The sequence below is a fragment of the Podarcis pityusensis genome, assembly GCF_964106645.2.
Source record: "Podarcis pityusensis genome assembly, chromosome: 16".
Taxonomy (NCBI): domain Eukaryota; kingdom Metazoa; phylum Chordata; class Lepidosauria; order Squamata; family Lacertidae; genus Podarcis; species Podarcis pityusensis.
This window is the reverse complement of record NC_138041.1, coordinates 24,605,879-24,624,857: the sequence shown is the minus strand read 5'-3', so window position 1 is coordinate 24,624,857 and position 18,979 is coordinate 24,605,879. Positions and strand designations below refer to the sequence as shown.

Below are 18,979 nucleotides of genomic sequence, written 5' to 3'. Positions count from 1 at the left end.
ATTATTCCATACTCTATATTTTCTATCAATCCAAATTATCCATGGTATTTGTTGCATTACAAGTGGGATTAAAATCCTGCTATTGTTTCCATCTGCTTGCGGTGGTCTCCTAAATAAATTATACAAAAATTTCCCATTCTTTTTTAAAGTTTTTGTCCTCTTGGTTCCTGAGTTTTCCAATCAGTTTTACCATTTCTGCATAGTCCAACAGCTTGGTTTGCCATTCCTCTCTGGTAGGGACTTTGTCTTCCTTCTCTGAGCTAATAAGAGAGCAAACCTTTTTCCGCACCACAGTAGAGCTTGTACATGGTTATGGCTTAGGGTGTCTCGAAGCTTTTATTTTCTTGGATTCAGCCCCTACCTTTTCCCTGCTATGCCCTTTAGCGCTAGAGGACTTGGGGTCTGGGGTCAGCTGCCAGCCCCAAACCAGAGTTCTTTCTAGTGGTGAGCAGAGAAGGTGTTACTACAGTGGAACCTTGGTTCCCAAACTTAATCCATTCCGGGAGGCCGTTCAACTCCCAGAACCGTTTGGGAACCAAGGCGCAGCTTCCAATTGGCTGCAGGAGCTTCCAAAGAACATTCAAAACCGGAACAATCACTTCCGGTTTTCGATTATTCGGGAACCGGAATGTTCGGCTCCCAAGGCGTTTGGGAGCCGAGGTTCCACTGTATTAGTACTTAAAGCCCTTAACAGCTTGTCACCTTAACAGTTTGTCACATTACCCCCATATATTATGCCCACTCGACTGCTTTGATCTACAGAACTGGCACTGTTACAGGTGCCACATAATACTCCTGCATTTGTAAGAAATCAGTCTTTTGGTGTGGAAGCAGCAACACTTTGGAACTCCCTGCCTATTGACGTCAGGCGGGTGCCTTGGCTACACTCTTTTTATTACCTACTGGGCACATTTTTGTTTAGGCACAGCCCATCCAGACATGTAGAATGTCGGCATGGGTTTTGATCTGTTTTCAGTTAATTGATTTTCATTGTTTTTAGCTATTTTTTTTACTGAAATTTTAATTTTTAAACTTATTTTTGCAAACTGAGGTGTGTGTTTTTTAAACTATCAAGTGGCATATAAACATTTTGAAATGAAATAAGTTTGGGAAGTGTTGAACGTTCCAGAATAAATTGCAAGTGAACCGCCTCTGCCACACCTCTTGCCCAGATTACTGCCGCAAAGCCTACAAGAAAATCCACGTGACGAAGGTTGAGGAGCGTGTCACCACCATCTGCCAGCGGGAAAACTCCTTCTATGTGGACACCGTGCGGGCCTTTCGTGACCGCCGCTACGAGTTCAAGGGGCTGCATAAGGTGCTTTTTATTTTCATTTTGTCAGATTTGCGTTAGAGTAGCAAAAAGGTGCGTTTCTAAAGGTGTTCATGGTGATCTTTACGTTCATAAAGCAATGAGATGCAGGCAGGCATTTATAGCCAGGCTGATGTCTCCTTGCTGGTGGGTGCTGAAAGGGGATGCTGTGGTTCCTGGGGCCAGTATGCTTGAATAGAAATTCTGAATATTGAGTGGTATATAAATACTTTAAATGAATTTAATAAAAAAGCATTGATTTATATCAAGTTTTCATCATACTCATAGATTTAACAGACAAATTCTTGTATATTAGTTGATTGCTAGATACACATAAGGGACGTAGGTGGCGCTATAGGTTAAACCACAGAGCCTAGGACTTGCCAATCAGAAGGTCAGCGGTTCGAATCCCTGTGACGGGGTGAGCTCCCATTGCTCGGTCCCAGCTCCTGCCAACCTAGCCGTTCGAAAGCACGTCAAAGTGCAAGTAGATAAATAGGTACCGCTCCAGCAGGATGGTATACGGCATTTTCGTGCACTGCCCCGGGTTGCCAGAAGCGGCTTAGTCATGCTGGCCACATGACCCGGAAGCTGTATGCCGGCTCCCTCGGCCAATAAAGCAAGATGAGCGCCGCAACCCCAGAGTCGGTCACAACTGGACCTAATGGTCGGGGTCCCTTTACCTTTACCTAGATACACATAAAATGTTTCTATTTGCAACTAAGCAGAGCCAAAAAGCTCTGGGCATGCAATCCATGTGCCTTCTGTAATATACAGAAGCTTTTGTCAACATGGGTTTACAGGGGGTGGAGGAGACAGACATCCAAGGAAAGGGATGTGGAAGGAAAAGACAGAGGATGGAAACCAGCTGAAGCAAAGGTAGACAATAGCCCACGGCTTGCTTGAGTCACAGGCCCTTTTTCCTCTGCCTTTCCCAGGTGTGGAAGAAGAAGCTGGCTGCTGCCATGGAGTCGGGTGACGCCTCGGAAGCGAAGCGCTGCAAGAACATGGAGATCTTGTACGACTCCCTGCAGCTGGCACACAAGTGCATCCTCAACTCCTTTTACGGATACGTCATGCGCAAAGGGTGAGGGGGGAACCAAAGAGTGTGGCTGCTGGTGGATCTTTAAATGGCCCTTTTAAAATCTGCCCCTGCCTCGGCTCCCAGTTGGTGCAGTTTCTGGGCCTTTAAATGTTCAATATTAAGACAAAGAACTAAATCCTAGTACAATTAAATGAAGCATTTCCTCCTATACACATAAAAATATAAGGCTATCATCATGCAGCCCCGGCTGTAGGATTTGTAGTTCTGCATCACAATCCTGGATTTGCATGAAGCCAGGGAGGGGAGCAAAAGAGAAAAGGTGGATTTTAAGCAATGGCAGACGTTTGAATGAAGCAGGGTTGGAGGGACACTGAGGAGCAGTGAGGATGTGGGGCACTTGGATGAGGTGTGAAGGAGGGGGTGGGATTGGCAAGCAATGTGAGCAGGGGGAAGCAGTCCCCAAGCACATAAATAAATACTGCAGCTCCTTGACCAGGAGACCTCCCAGCTCATACTCTTGGCCTCAATTTTAGCAGATCAGTCCTCAAGCCAAGTTTACAATAATTAGTTCGCTCAAGCCTTGTTTGCAAAGCTGCTGACCCAGAGCGGCTCTTCCTGTTCTCACTAGTTCTCTCCTCTACGCAGAGCTCGGTGGTACTCCATGGAAATGGCCGGCATCGTCTGCTTCACTGGCGCCAACATCATCACACAGGCCAGGGAGCTGATAGAACAAATTGGGTGAGTAGTTGAATGGTGGCTGGCTGCAGCAGCTGGAGGCGAGGAGATTCTGAGCTTGGATGTTGTGTGCCTGTTGCCCAAAGGTGGTTTGCTCCTTCGTGGATGATGGTGCTTTTCCTATGTTTATGTTATGTTATGTTATGTTATGTTATGTTATGTTATGTTATGTTATGTTGTGTTGTGTTGTGTTGTGTTGTGTTGTGGTGTGTTGTCCAGGGCTCCTTTAAGAGGAAGGTTGCTATGTGTAAACACAGAAAAGAAAAGAAAATGACACAAAGATGAATTGTCCAGCTCTGGATCTCTTCTGTCTCTAACCACAAGGAATCTGGTCTGGATCTGGACTCAAAGGCACACCGCCCCATGGTCTGCTCCTTACTGCCTTGGCCCAGAAAAAGAAGCAGGTCTCTTAAGCAACTTAGAGAGCGAGGGATGAAGACCCACAGTGTGTCTCTGCAGGCTGTTGCTTTTGTAAACTTCATCAGCTTTCATAAGAACATATGAGCCTGCTTGATCAAGCCAGTGGCCCATATAGTCCAGCATCCTGTTCTCGTAGTGGTTGATAGATGCCTGTAGGAAACGCTCAGGCAGGACCCAAGCACATGATGATGATGATGATGATGATGATGATTTATATATACCCCGCCCATCTGGCTGGGTTTCCCCAGCCACTCTGCACGGCTCCCCACAGAATATTATTAATAATAATAAAGCAATAAAACATCAAACATTATAAAACTTCCCTAAACAGGGCTGCCTTCAGATGTCTTCTAAAAGCCAGATAGTTGTTTATTTCTTTGACATCTGATGGGAGGGTGTTCCACAGGGAGGGAGCCACTACCGAGAAGACCCTCTGCCTGCTTCCCTGTAACCTCACTTCTTGCAGTGAGGGAACCGCCAGAAGGCCCTTAGAGCTGGACTTCAGTGATGAGGTCCGAGCGATGGCGGTGGAGACACATTTCCCCATCCTGCAGTTCCCTGCAATTGGTATTAGGAATCATTTGCTGTCTCTGACCATGGAAGCAGAGCCAAATAGCCATCATGACTAGTAGTTATCAGTAGTCCTCCATAGATTTGTGCAAACCTCTTTTAAAGCCATCCAAGTTGGTGGCCATAGTTTAACTATGCACTGTGTGAAAAACTCTTTTCTTCTATCTGTCCCGAACCTTCCAACATTAAGCTTCCTCGGATGACCACGAGTTCTAATGTTACGGGAGGGATAAAAGCGTTTCTCTATCTGCTTTCTCTCCTCGCCGTGCATAGTTTTATAAATCGCTACATCTTTCTCAATTTTTCTCTTAAACTGAAAAGCTCCGATTGCTGCAACCATTCCCCATAAGGTGGTTGCTTTTGCAGAGTGCCCTCTGGGCTACCATATGGAAACGCCTCTCCCATTTTCCCGTTTCCCAGGAGGCCGCTGGAGCTGGACACAGATGGGATCTGGTGTGTGCTTCCAAACAGCTTCCCGGAAAACTTTGTCATCAAATCAACCCACGCCAAGAAGCCCAAAGTGACAATCTCCTATCCAGGTGCTATGCTGAACATCATGGTGAAGGTGAGGAGCCTCAAACCTTTATCCTTAGCAGGATTTTGGGGCGAGTCGAATTGACAGGATTTTGTCATGGGTATGTTTGACATTTAGCTTCCCCCCTGCAGGGATTGCATCATATATAGCTTCCTTCCAGCCCTCCCGTTAAATTGTTCTGAGGTGCAGCATGAGCCTGCAAGGCCGAAGCGCCCAGCATATGTGTCACTTACTTGCAGGAAGGGTTTACGAACGATCAGTACCAGGAGCTGGTGGACCCGGCCTCGCTCTCCTACGTTTCCCGCTCAGAGAACAGCATCTTCTTTGAAGTGGACGGCCCATACTTGGCCATGATTCTCCCCGCCTCCAAGGAAGAGGGCAAGAAGCTGAAGAAAAGGTGAGGTCTGGGGAGGCAGCTCCTCCTCGGCTCAGGGATACCGGCAGGCAGCAAAGCTGAACCTGGAAGATGGCAGGACTTGAAATATCGCTGCTAGATCCTTAATGGATGGGCATTTTCAGAGCTCCCTCCTTTCTGGTTTGTAAGAAGCCGTGGAGGCTGGTCCATTAGGACAAAGGGGGCGCCAGTCCCACGTGGGAACTATAGTCCAAAATACCTGGAGGGCAACAGATAGTGGAGGCACTGGGACAAAGTGGGCACTGACCCTCACTCAGCCCCCACCTGCCTTTTTTACTTACAACCAGCCCCAGGGCGTAGCAAGCTTTCTCCTCCTTCCTTTCAGCATTGCCCCTTGTAGAACCCAGCAGGGAGGAGGATGGGGACAAAACTAGTCTTAGCTGTCTCTGCTTCTCGTTGGATGTGGCGCCACCTGCTGTTGGGCTCCTTGCTTTCTGCCCTATCGGTCCCAGACACCACTGGTAAAAAGGTGTGGGGGGGTGTTACAGGAGAAGGAAGGTGCCAACCATGCACAGGCTGACTATTTTGCTCCACGCCAGGTACGCCGTGTTCAACGAGGACGGCTCCCTGGCCGAGCTAAAGGGGTTTGAGGTGAAGCGGCGGGGGGAGCTGCAGCTGGTCAAGATCTTCCAGTCATCCGTCTTTGAGGCCTTCCTGAAAGGCACCACTCTGGAAGAGGTTTATGCCTCCGTCGCCAAAGTGGCTGACTACTGGCTGGATGTGCTCTACAGCAAGGTGGGTTGAGGCTCCAAGGTGAGTCTGCTGGCTTTCCTGGGACGGTATGGTCAAATATATCCACACTGGGCATTTGGGGATGAAGATAATGGGGAATTGGCGGCCAGTTAAGGGCAGAACCACCAATTGGAAAGAAGACGAGGTTCCTGTTGCTGCTGTAAAGTCCTCTTCTCCCCTTCTGTAGTCTACACATGGGCATCTCCCAGGCTTCCTGCGGCCTTCAGAAGCTTTTAGTGCTGCCAACATGGGATGCTGAGCTGCCGTGCCTCCAAAGTGGTCCAGGAGGGGAATGGGCTGGCACATGCAAGCGTTCCTTTCTCTCTTTCTTCCAGGCAGCCAATATGCCTGACTCGGAGTTGTTTGAGCTTATCTCCGAGAACCGGTCCATGTCCCGCAAGCTGGAGGATTATGGGGAGCAAAAATCCACCTCCATCAGCACCGCCAAGCGCCTGGCTGAGTTCCTGGGGGATCAGATGGTGAAGGATGCCGGTCTGAGCTGCCGGTTTATCATTTCTAAGAAGCCAGAAGGGTCCCCGGTCACAGAGAGGTATATAACGATCAGAGGGGCACGAGTATCCCACAATGCCGGGCCATTGACGTGAACGGTTCGGTTTCTTGTTGCTGTGAAATGAGCCTTGCCAACTCAAGGAATGACCAAATCTCCTGCAGATGATTTTGGCGGTTGAACTGGAGTAGAAGAGCTCAGCTGGTACCCTGGACCTAAGTTGTTCAGGGCTCTGTAACCTAACGCAAGGACCTTGAAGCTGGCAGATGGGCCGCCAGTGCAGATGTTGTGATTTTTATTTATTAAATTTCTATAACACCCTTCATGCAAGAAGCACAGGGCAGTTTATGAAAACACAAAATGCATAACATAGTAAAAAGCAGAAATGATAACAACCCCACTTTTGTTCCAACAAAATGTTGCATACCGTTGGCCAGATTCTACACCAGCTGGTAATTATACTTTACAGAGTTGTGTGGAAGTTGCCCCAGATCATTTGACCCTCGACCCCCATCGTGTAGCCCCGGACACTGAGGTCCAGCTCCGAGGGCCTTCTGGCGGTTCTCTCCCTGCGAGAAGTGTGGTTACAGGGAACCAGGCCTTCTCGGTAGTGGCACCTGCCCTGTGGAACGCCCTCCCATCAGATGTCAAGGAGATAAGAACTATCTGACTTTTAGAAGACATCTGAAGGCAGCCCTGTTTAGGGAAGTTTTTAATGTTTGATGTTTTATCGTATTTTTAATATTCTGTTGGGGCCGCCCAGAGTGGCTGGGGAAACCCAGCTTGATGGGCGAGGTATAAATAATAAATTATTATTCTTATTCCTATTTTAAATAGTTCTCTCGCGCCCCCCCCCCCCGGAAAAACCAAGCAACAGTTCTAAAGTTTAAAAGTAACATAAAGGCTTTGACTTGCTGTTCTTGTTCTTGTCAGATTGAATGTACAAAAGAGGTAGATAATATTTACGTTACTGAAACATATTTACATGAATTTGTATCTTGAGACTGACTGATGTTTACAGACTAGCTCTGAGGCAAGCGGCAGCATAACACAACACCCTTGCTGCTCTCACAGTTAAAACTCACACACATAGTTGATGACGGAACTGGGGGGGGGGGTGCCTCAACATGACATCACAGGATTTTGTGCTACAGCATTAATCCTTTGCATAGTATTATGGATGCACCATTCCCACACTTCCATAACAGGACCAAGGACAGCTCCACATAAATCGCATTGCCGTCATACAGCCTTAAATGCCCATGGACTGCAGTGGCCAAGGCTATCCCTGCCCAGGAACAGCCATAGCTGGCAAACCAGACACAGCTGGCAAAAGTTCATTCTACTCAGAGTAGACTGGTTTAAAGTACAGTCGTACCTTGGATCCTGAACACCTTGGTACTCAGACATTTTTGCTCTCGAACGCCACAAACCCAGAAGTGAGCCTTCCGGTTTGCAAACGTTCTTTGGAACCTGAACGTCCTCCGTGGCTTCCAATTATCTGAAGCTGCTCCCTGCAGCTAATCAAAAGCCACAGTTTGGTTTCTGAACGTTCTGGAAGTTGAACGGACTTCCGGAATGGATTCCGTTCGACTTCCAAGGTATGACTGTAATTGTCATGACTAACTTTTGTTTGGTCAACTGAATGGGTTTATTCTGAGTAGAACGAACATCGGATACAAACCACATAGTCTTTAAGATGCAACAGACTGACAAGGCCGCTCCTCTTCTGGAAATAGAAGTGATGTGTTTTGGTTTATTTTCCCCAGGGCCATTCCGCTGGCCATTTTCCAGGCTGAGCTCTCGGTCCGCAGGCACTATCTCCGGAAATGGCTCAAGAGCCCCTCCCTGCAGGATTTTGACATCCGGACGGTAAGCAGTGTGGGGCTGTCCTGCGGCAGTTTGTGACTCGAGGCTGACTGTGGCACACCTCTTGTCCCCAGCCTTGGACTTGACCCAAATCCTGTCTCTCTGCTTGTAGATCCTGGATTGGGACTATTACATTGAGAGACTGGGCAGCACAATTCAGAAAATCATCACCATCCCAGCAGCCCTGCAGCAGGTAAACTGTTGGGTTGGCGGCTAAAGGGCTGTGGGCTCCCCCAGGATGTTACGAGGCGCAGGAGGTGGCCGCAGAACTCTCACACTTAGTTGCTCTGGTCCAATAGCTAGTTAAAAACTCAAAGCTCCAAAACTGAGTTAGCTCCCTGAGTGTTCCCATTCATTTCAGAAAGGTAGAACCTTCCTGCATGGAACTGACCCCAGCCTTTTCCAAATGCACGAGAGCTCTGTGCACTCCTCAGAGCACACCTGGGACTCCAGAGCTAATTATTTAAAACATTTCTACTCCTCTGTGATTGGTTTTTGGGGACCGGGGTTGTACAAACGAAAGCTAAGAAGCTGGGGTTTCTGCACTACGGGTCTCTGATTTGGATGTCAGCACTGTCAGTGCAAGTGTCTTGTGTTCTAGCATAGCTAGTTTCCTTCTGCTTCTGGTCAAAAACAGTAGTATCCTCGCAGGATCAGGCAGAATGAAAGTCAGAGGGAGCCTCCCAAATAAATAACAAATGTGGTGTCCCATCAGGTAAAAAACCCCGTTCCTCGCGTCCGACACCCCGACTGGCTCCACAAGAAGCTCTTGGAAAAGAATGACATGTACAAGCAGAAGAAAATCAGTGAGCTGTTCACAAGTGAGGGCAAGAGACAGGTAAGAGGCGCAGGGCTCTCCCTACACAGGGTGGATTAAAAAAATGAATCCAGTTTTTTAATTAAAATGCATTTACACATGCACAGAAATGAAATCAGTTGTAGTAAATGTCTGCCTCATCATGTTTACTTGGAAGTAATTCCTACTTTGTTCACTAGGACTTATTTCCCAAATAAATGTGCATAAATTATAGTCCCTGCTTCTAATTGCTTTGTACAGTAGTACCTTGGTTCTCAAACGTAATCTGTTCCAGAAGTCCATTCCAAAACCAAAGCGTTCCAAAATCAAGGCCCGCTTTCCCCTAGAAAGTAATGCAAAATGGATTCATCCATTCCAGACTTTTAAAAACAACCCCTAAAACAGCAATTTAACATGAATCCTACTATCTAACGAGACCATTGATCCATAAAATGAAAGCAATAAACAATGTACTGCAGTCACACAATCAGTAGCTGAACTGGGTTCCACAAAAACAAAAAGCTGCAAAAACATAAAATAAATAGCAAAAACAGACAAACCTCAGTGTAACACTCAGAATGCAAGCGTGGCACTCAAACTGAAAGCATGGCACTCAAAATGGCGCACGTTCGGCTTCCAAAAAAAGTTCACGAACCGGAACACTTCTGGGTTTGCAGTGTTTGGGTTCCAAGTTGTTTGAGTACCAAGGCATTTGAGAACCAAGGTACCACTGTATATAGATTTCAAAATGGTCAGTTTGATTTTTACATCTCATCTGTTCTTTGTTTAAGATGGCAGTCCCTTGAGGCTGTTTTTCATTTTTGTAATAAAAATAAACCGGTGCTTTCTGAGATGGGCATCTCCAGGTAAAACATACTTTTATCCCAGACCTGAGAAGAAGGTGGAGGCCACGGGCAGTTTTTGTGGGTAATTGGGTTGCTCAGTCAAGGAGGATTCCATCATTGTACTCCCCACCTTCCGGTGTTTCCTCACAGGTCTCTGCCAGCGTAATCCAGGAGGGCACGCCCTCCACACAGGTGGCTGACATGGAAGATTTTGGGGTTGCCAAGTCTCTGCAGCCGGGGGTCCCCGTGTCGAATAAACGTAAACGCATCCCTACAGCAGAGGAGAGCCAGCAGCAGTCCCAGAATTCGGAACTAACGCAGTCCTGGAGGGAGATCTTGGGCCCGCCACCTCCCTCTGGAACCACCAAGGTAAGGTAGCAGAAGGAGAGAACTTCATTTAAATAGAGGAACAAAGGATTGCTCTGGGGCTGGACGATGGGGAAGCAGCAACATTCTACCGTATATGAACCTTAAAAAAAGCCAGCTGTATCAGGTCAGTGGCTCGACTGGTAGAGCATCCTGGTCAACCAGGGGCTAACTAGATTCCTCTGGAATCCACAAGCAGGACCTGAACACAGCTGACACTCCCCTACCGCGATTTCCATTTGCTGGTATTCAGAAGCATATTGCCGTCAACACTGGAGGTAGAATGCAGCCGTCGGGGTTAGAACCCATTGACAGGTTTACCTGTCTAAGCCATCTGACTTGATGAAAATTCCATAGTTGCAGCTATGCACTAGGGCTTCCTTTCCTGATTCAGCTTCATTGGATGCGCCCATGTTGTGAGAGGGAGAAAAGCTTTTCTTTTATCCGTTCTCTCCACGCCATGCGGAATTTTATCGGCTCCTGTTACGCCACAACTTGCGCGCCTTTTCTCTAAACAAAAGCCCCAAACACTGTCACACCATAGATCTGTGTTCTTCTTCTTCCTTGGCAATCACTCGTAGCCGAGTAAGATTGTCTTCCATGAACACGATCTTAACAGTGAGTCCATAAGTGACTGTGGAGGCCAATTCTGGATCCACATGTCCTTCCGGGAGTTGATCACGGTGAGGGTTTGCCCAAACGTGCCTTCCTCTTAGTATGTTTCTCCCTTTCGTCCTGAGTTCGAGCGTCTTCAAAGCCCATGACACTTTTGGTAAAGGCTGTTCTCCAATTGAAGTGCTCTCAGGCCAGTGTTTCCCAATTTTTGGTGTTTATACTACATTTTTAAAAGATTTGCCTTGAGAGAGTCTTTAAGCCTCTTTTGTTGACCACCAGCATTACACCTTCCATTTTTAAGTTTGGAATAGAGTAGTTGCTTTGGAAGACGATAATGATGACCAGTCCAACAAAGTTGATGTTGAAGAATCATTGCTTCAACACTGGTGATCTTTACTTCTTCCTGGCATTAGTTCGCCTGTCTTCCCAAGTGATGTGTAAAAATTTTCAGAGACACCATTGATGGAATCTTTCGAGGAGTTGGAGATTACGTTTATAAGCGGTCTGTGTTTCACAAGTGTGTGCGGTATAGATATGTGTAATGGCATCATGTTGGCGTAATGCTGACTCCATCAGAAATTACAGATTGCACGACGTTTTCAGGATTCCTGCCATTTGTTCCCACCATTTCCGATTTGAAGAATTTGACTTTCCACCCAAGCTGAAGAAAGTTAGAATTTGGTTTGCCCGATGGTCACTGCCGGTTTCCTACTCTTTCCTGCAGGAGGAACGCCTGGTCTGGCTGTGCTACCACAAGAAGAAGTGGGAGGTTCAGGCTCGCCAGCGCCAGGAGCGCCGCAAGAGGCGGCGGCTGGCAGATGGCGAGTCGGTCCTGGGCGGGGGGCTGATCAGGGCAAGGCCCTCCATGGGGCTCGGCAGCTACCTGAGCAAAACGGCCCGCAGCATCCTGGACATGCCCTGGCAGATCGTGCAGGTAAGGAGCACCGTGGGGCAGGGGGAGCTCTTTGCCAGGGGAGGGGGTTTAAGACTGCCATTGGCAGAGCATGCTATAAAGTCAGATGCACAGAGGCATAGGTAGATAATAGAGAGCCAGTGCAGCATAGCGGTTAGAGTGTCAGACTAGGATCTGGGAGGGACTAGGGTTCAAATTCCCCACTTGGCCATGAAACTCGCTAGGCGATTTGGGGCCAGTTGCTGTCTCTCAGCCTGACCTACCTCACAGGGTTGTTGTGGTTGAATCAGGAGACATAGAACCACGTATGCCGCCTTTGAGTCCTCAGGGAAGACAGGTGGGACGTAAATGCAATGAAATAAATAATAAAGATGCTGGGTTGTGTTCAACATAGTGCTATGGTGAATGTTCCACAAGGATTTCTCATTGAGCAATTAAACCTGCTTTCCACACACACACACACACGCATACCCCAAAATATTTTTTGGAGGTTTCCCCAACCCTCTCGAACAAATTAAGGGACTGTGAGGGACACATGCAAGAGAAGGGGATCCCGTTGTGTTAGTGGTAATCATATTCATTTAAGCATCCTTAAAATAATCAATGACTTCCCTACTTCCCTTTCCATGGTTCATTTTGCATATCATAAATCCCTGCATATTTTACATAAACTAAACCATTCAGTATTCCATTATTACATCTATCCATTTACACTGTTGAATTTATCATAATGCTGCCGTTTTCAAATGTATGCAATTTCCCCCATATATTCAATAAACATTTTTCAGTCTTCTCTAAATTTATGTTGTTCTTGTTCTCGTATTTGATATGTTAGGTCCGCGAGTTGCGCATATCCCATCAGCATAAGTTGCCATTCTTCTTTGGTTGGGACCTCGCTCGTTTTCCATTTGGGGGCTAACAAAACACGGGCTGCAGTAGTAGCATACATAAATAACCTTTTTTGACACCTGGGAATTTCCATCTGGGTTATCGAAAGGGCTCTCCCCCATAAAATATTTTGGGGAGCCCCCCACAACGTTGAGAAGAATCAAGGCAGAAGAGGCCAATTGTGAAGCCGAGCACAGTGCGATTTCGGTGGCTGGCAGCTCTTCGCGGTGGTGGCAGCCGCAGGAGGAGGCTAACTGCCAGAGAGGAGGAACCAGCCATTGAAGCCGCACTGCTACCATGTTTGGCTCCACCTCCTGGCGTTGCACACACATGCGAACATCACCCCCCAAAAAACCTTCTGCTCGAGTTGGCACCTCTGGTGCTAATCCTTGTGCTAGCCCAATTACTGTTGGCATACTGCCGGGGAGACGGGGGCATTTGGCAGGCCCCCAGCTTGCTCCAGCCACCAGCTGGCAGCCGGTCTCCCTTGGAACAGCATCAATTAGCAACACAAGCCTCAGATACGTTTAGAGACCCATGCATGCTCTATCAGCAAAGTGCGTAAATCTTCTCACAGTAGAAGAGGCGGACAGAGATGTGTGTAAGCATATTTACAAGCGTTTTATTCAGCATGGTTTAGGAACAAAGGAAAACATGTCTGCTTCCCTTCGTCTCCAGCAAAACAGCAGTAACTCAAAAGCTATATACAAAACGGAAGTTCCCAGCAGACTGTGCTGGAAATGTAAACAGGCATGTGACACACAATAGTCCTGCCTGTCCCTTTTAAGGTGGAACGTAACTATATCCTAATATTGTCTCGCTCCCCGATTCCCATGATGGTTCCCTCCAGTGGAAGGCAGGGACTACTCTTGGTTCTTCATTCTTGCTTTTTCTTAGGTGTTTGGGTTGCTACCAGTTATATGATCTCCTACTGTTCAAAATCTAGCAATGCGTTGGGGTTCCCAACCCTTTTGAACCCGTGGGCCTCCCCATCCCTGTTCTCCAAGGGCTAAGGAGGTGGAGAAAGCTGACAGGCAGGACCACTCCCTGGACTGCTTGCAAGAAAGAAGGCAGGGAGGTGGAAGTTGGTGGGGCCGTACCCCATTTGCCCTAATGAGCTTTTGAAAGGCCAGCAAATGCCACAGCCTCTGTACCTTTTTCTCACTTTCCAAGCCTTTCCCCCACGCCGGATGAGATCAAGGGCTGCCCCCTGGGTTGTGCTTCCAGCCTCCGCATAGTCCAGGCGGCTTCCTTGCCTCCCTCTGCCTTTGCAAGCCCACCTTGATGTGATCTCTCTTCCCCAGATCGCTGAGACCAGCCAGCCAGGCCTCTTCAAGCTGTGGGCCGTCATTGGAAGCGACCTTCACTGCCTCAAGCTGAATGTCCCTCGTGTTTTCTACGTCAACCAGCGCGTCCCTAAACCTGAAGAGAGCACTGCGTATCGGAAGGTGCGTGGAGTTAGTCCTTTGGGAGAACAGTAAATGTACTGTGGTAATCTCCTGTTTGCCGCAAGTGATTTGGTCCAAGAAAAGTAGGGTATTAATGTCAGTTTGCATTTCTTAGTGCAGAAAGTATTGATCTGATGTGTAGAGATATTTCCTATTCTACTTAATTCAAGAAGCTTCTGGAAGCTGCTCTGTGTGAAAGAGGCAAGCAGAAGGTTCATGGTGTTTGGGTTATACCTTCAGAGAAGATGAGTACAGCTGGTTTAAACTGCAGTAGGTCTCTTATCCTTTCTGTCAAAGTTATGCTGACTATAAAAGTAAGGCCAGAAGAAGCCTGGGCTTCACTTTCTCTTTCTATTTCCTTCTGGTGTGGTGACCTTATTATAAGTTATTGTAAGTTTAAGTTGAGTCTGCTGCAATTGGATTTCTTATGGACAGTATGGATGTCCATACTGAATGTATTGGATTTCTGACCATTATGCTCATTTGCCTTCAGTAGCAGTAAAGCTCTGATGGATGAAATACAATCGCCTCTGGTCTATTTTTTGGGAATCCTGTTTAAGTTTTTACTCTGCTAACTATACACTGGAATTTGCTCTGGATCAATATTCATCCTATGACTTTTTCCTTTTACACTGAAAACTTCATTTTTTCGCGGGGGGGGGGTTGCGGAATGTGGAACACCGGAAGGCAAGGAGAACTCCTGTGAAATATTTTTCCCCCTCCCTTTTAGAATGAGCGAAATGCTTCTTAGAACCAGGTTTTACTCACGCAAAATGCTCTGTATGAAAATTTCTGTGTCAGACAAAATGAGGGCCTGTATGGTGTCGTGGTTAGAGTGTCAGACTAATTGCTTGGAAGACCAGGGTTTAAGGCCTCACTCAGCCAAAATAATAATAATAATAATAATAATAATAATAATAATAATAATAATTACTATTATTATTATTTTATTTGTACCCTGCCCATCTGACTGGGTTATCTGAAGCCACTCCCTGAAGCTCACTGGGTGACCATGAGCCAGTCACTGCCTCTCAGGCTAGCCTACCTCACAGGGCTGTTTTGTGGATGAAACAGGGAGGGGAAGAATCATGTACGTCACCTTGTGCTCACTGGAGGAAAGGCAATATATAGACATATTAAATAAACAGCGTGGAAGTATTCAAGAGTTATAATGTATGACTGCAGATGACTTTTTTGGCAACTCAGAGCCAGGTTAGTCCAAAAGCGAAAGGCTTTTCGTTTGAAGCCAGTGAGAGATGTCTACAATTCTGGGGCAGAGTTGCCAGTTGACCCAGAACTACTATGACAAGGAAAGGAGAGTGTGGTTGTGCCCACCCATCCACCTACCCATCCGTGCCCCACATGGTAAAAACAGGTGCAGATAGACTTGAGGGGGGTCTCACCTGAGTCCTTGTTATCATCTCTGCAGGTAAACAGGATCCTTCCTCGCTCCAACTTGGTTTACAACCTCTATGAGTATTCTGTGCCCGAGGAAATGTACCAGGAGCACATCAACGAAATCAACGCCAGCCTCTCTGCCCCAGATATAGAGGGGGTATACGAGACCCAGGTAACTAACTCCCTTTGGCTGGTCTGATGCGGGAAAAGGAGAGCTCTAGGTCTGGGGATGAGACGTAGGGTTGCACCCCATGCTAGTCCGAGTAGACTCAATGGACACAATTGACACTTGAGGTGTATATTTATAAGACCCGCCTTATTCCTGTGATTATAATTGTTTTAAATGGTTTTTTGTGTTTTAATGTGACCTGCCCTGAGACCTTAGGGTGAAGGGCATGTAATATAGTAAATTTGGAGAGTATACTCAGAGTAGAATTGGCTAGAACCCCTTTTTCTTTCTTTTGAGACTTGAAGTTGATTTGAAAATACTACCATCTGTGTCATTTATGCTTTCTCTTCACTTGCCTTCCATAAATGGGTTTTTTCAGGCTTCTCGTTTCAAAATCCTCTACCTAGGCAGAAGCCACAGGTGAAACCTGCTGCATTCCGCATCCTCCTTGGCTTTCCTTTTGAAACCTCTGAGGCAGTAGCATGGAGCATCTTGCTCTGGGTAGTTCACTATGTTTAAATCCAATTTAAATGTAAATAAATCCAATTTAAATTTTTGAAAAATGATTTTTTTGGATTTCTTTTTTTTGAAAAAACAACATTGATTTTTATCCACCCTGGTTTCCTGTAACTTCAGTTCTCGTACTGCGGGTTTTTAAAAACCAAAGGGCTTTTCTTCTAGAAAAAGAAGAATAAAAGATGCCCGTACTGTATACCCTTGAGTGCCTCCTGAAAAAAAGCTCTGGGGCCAGATACCCTTGCCGGTTGACTTCAGATCATAGCCGGAGATTTACCAGTAGATCCTACCCTGCCAGAAGATTTGCCAGTTCTTTTCACCCCTGGTGTAACCTCTAGTTCCTCTTCTCCTCCCTGCCCAGATTCCATTACTTCTGCAGGCCCTGATCCGCCTGGGCTGCGTGTGCATGGTCAACAGGAACTTGGTGAGGCACCTCACTGGCCGGGAGGCTGAAACCTTCAACCTGGAGCACCTTGAGATGCACTCCTTGGCCCAGTTCAGCTACCTGGAGCCAGGTAAGAAGACTCGCCCCCGATACTCGGGTGGCTGGCAAGAACTGGGAAGGCAGTTCCTGCTCTCTAACGCGAGGCTCTGTTCCGTGTCTGTTTAGGTAGCATCCGGCACATCTACCTGTACCACAACTCCCAAGGCAACAAGGCACTGTTTGGCCTCTTCATCCCATCTCAGCGGAAAGCGTCTGTTTTTGTGCTTGACACGGTAAGGTCAGAGGCCAGGGGGGTGGGGCTTGCTGACACTCATTGAAATATTGTCCTTTCATTTACAGTGGTACCTCGGGTTAAGGACTTAATTCGTTCCGGAGGTCCGTACTTAACCTGAAACTGTTCATAACCTAAAGCACCACTTTAGCTAATGAGGCCTCCTGCTGCTGCCGCGCTGCCGGAGCACGATTTCTGTTCTCAACCTGAAGCAAAGTTCTTAACCTGAAGCACTATTTCTGGGATAGCAGAGTCTGTAACCTGAAGCATATGTAACCTGAAGCGTATGTAACCTGAGGTACCACTGTATTATATTTCTACGCCACTTTTTCACTCATGTGAGTCACAAAGCAACTCGCGTACAGTAAATATCAACACAGCAGAACATCACAATTGCAACATAAGTTATATACAGTGATACCTCGGTTTTCAAACGTCCCCGATGATGAACGTTTCGGAATCCGGACGCCAAAAACCTGGAAGTAGATGCTTCCGTTTTCGAACGTGCCTCGGAAGTCGAATGGCTTCCGCTGCGTGTTTTTCCATTTTCTCAACTGAATTTGCAGACAACCCTTTTCACCTCGGTTTTCAAACGTTTCGGAACTTGAACGGTTTTCCAGAATGAAGTACTTTTGAGAACCGAGGTACCACTGTATATAAAAAAATAACAAATCCTCAGTAAAACAACTCCCTACTATAAAGCACTATTAAACAGCACAACCGCAAGAAAAGTCACATTGTAAAATTCCCAAAGCATTACAGCACTCGTAATCCACGAAACGATACGAATGACATTAACAAGCTAACAACCAAAAACAAACTGCTGGATTCACACACTTTCTCGCCACCCCCAGGTCTCATAGTCTTCCATTCAGTTCATGACAAAAACCCACATTCACATAATGACCTGTGCTCAGCTCAGCTCAGAATGGACTGTTCTAGCTGGGTGGAAATTAGGGTTCTGATAATAACTTATAAATTTTCCCCAATCTTTATTAAATTTTATTTAAAAGAACACTGTAAACAATTAAAAACATTGACAGGATTTTAGAAAACACAGTGAGAACTGTGGTGAGAATGGAGTACAGTCAAACCTTGGCTCCCAAACGCCTCCGTTTTGGAACATTTTGGCTCCCAAATTCCGCAAACCCAGAAGTAAATGCTCTGGCTTTTGAATGTTTTTCAGAAGCCGAACGTCCGATGCGGCTTCCGCTTGAGTACAGGGAAGCTCCTGCAACCAATCAGAAGCTGCGCCTCGGTTGTCGAACATTTTGGAAGCCAAATGGGCTTCTGGAACGGATTACGTTCGACAGCCGAGGTTTGACTGTATTAAGAAAATATAGAGAACATTATAAGATGCAGTTGGAAAAGAATAACGATGGAGGGAAGTCCAGGGATTCAGAGAATCCTATGTGTATATGATTTAATTGTGATGATAATTTTGAAGGCAAAAATGAGTAAAAAATATTTATTTTTTTTAAAAGGGGAAATCAGGGTTCTATGGGTATCGGGTTCTGCGGTTTTAGAAGCCCGGTTGTTGGCAGCTGCAGATTCCTCGGCTTCCCTGCCTGAGGGTCCTTTCAGCCAGATCTTTACCTGCAGCTGTGTCTCCAGCATCCTTCTCTCCCCTCGGCTCCAGGTGCGGAGCAACCAGATGCCCAACCTCAACAACATGTACTCGGCGGAGCACAGCGCCATGGTGGCGAAGGTGGGCGAGGAGCTCCTTCCGCCCAACAAGCACGCCTTCGAGGTGCGAGCGGAGACAGACCTCAAGACCGTCTGCAGGGCCATCCAGCGCCTCCTGCTGGGCTACAAGGTAACAGCAGGGAAATCCAGCGCTCGCCTCCGTTCCTTAGCCAACCCTGAGCCCCCCAGCAGTGGCAGACTTTGGGCTCTCCAATTCCAGCGGCGCTAAAATTCAGTGCCTGCCTCTTGCACTCCATTTTCCAGCACTGTTGTGGTGCCCCCTGCAGCATGGCACTCAGTGTGGGCACCCTAAAGCTAGCCCTGCTTGCTGCCAGCCAGGGTGGATTCGATTTAAATCAAATCGACTTAAATCACTAGTCACTAAGACTTGATTTAAATTGGGGGGTTTTTATATAAAGACTCATTCTTGCTGGTTATAATCTTAATATTTGCAACCAGATGAAGGTTTCATTTTTGGAATA

At 46.9% G+C, this 18,979-nt stretch overlaps 1 protein-coding gene across 2 annotated transcripts in view; it reads left to right on the top strand.

Moving 5' to 3' along the window:
* The window catches only part of POLE (DNA polymerase epsilon, catalytic subunit), a 78,967-nt gene that overhangs the window by 45,311 nt on the left and 14,677 nt on the right, over positions 1–18,979 (top strand). For both annotated transcript variants that reach the window (XM_080986140.1, XM_080986141.1), the window contains 17 exons: positions 1,173–1,318; positions 2,251–2,399; positions 3,003–3,095; positions 4,503–4,647; positions 4,857–5,014; positions 5,572–5,767; positions 6,100–6,314; positions 8,042–8,144; positions 8,254–8,334; positions 8,857–8,979; positions 9,933–10,151; positions 11,488–11,697; positions 13,869–14,012; positions 15,442–15,582; positions 16,457–16,610; positions 16,706–16,812; positions 18,451–18,627. In XM_080986140.1, coding sequence (XP_080842266.1) covers positions 1,173–1,318; positions 2,251–2,399; positions 3,003–3,095; positions 4,503–4,647; positions 4,857–5,014; positions 5,572–5,767; positions 6,100–6,314; positions 8,042–8,144; positions 8,254–8,334; positions 8,857–8,979; positions 9,933–10,151; positions 11,488–11,697; positions 13,869–14,012; positions 15,442–15,582; positions 16,457–16,610; positions 16,706–16,812; positions 18,451–18,627 — 2,561 coding nt within the window. The remainder of the gene's footprint in view (positions 1–1,172; positions 1,319–2,250; positions 2,400–3,002; positions 3,096–4,502; positions 4,648–4,856; positions 5,015–5,571; positions 5,768–6,099; positions 6,315–8,041; positions 8,145–8,253; positions 8,335–8,856; positions 8,980–9,932; positions 10,152–11,487; positions 11,698–13,868; positions 14,013–15,441; positions 15,583–16,456; positions 16,611–16,705; positions 16,813–18,450; positions 18,628–18,979) is intronic.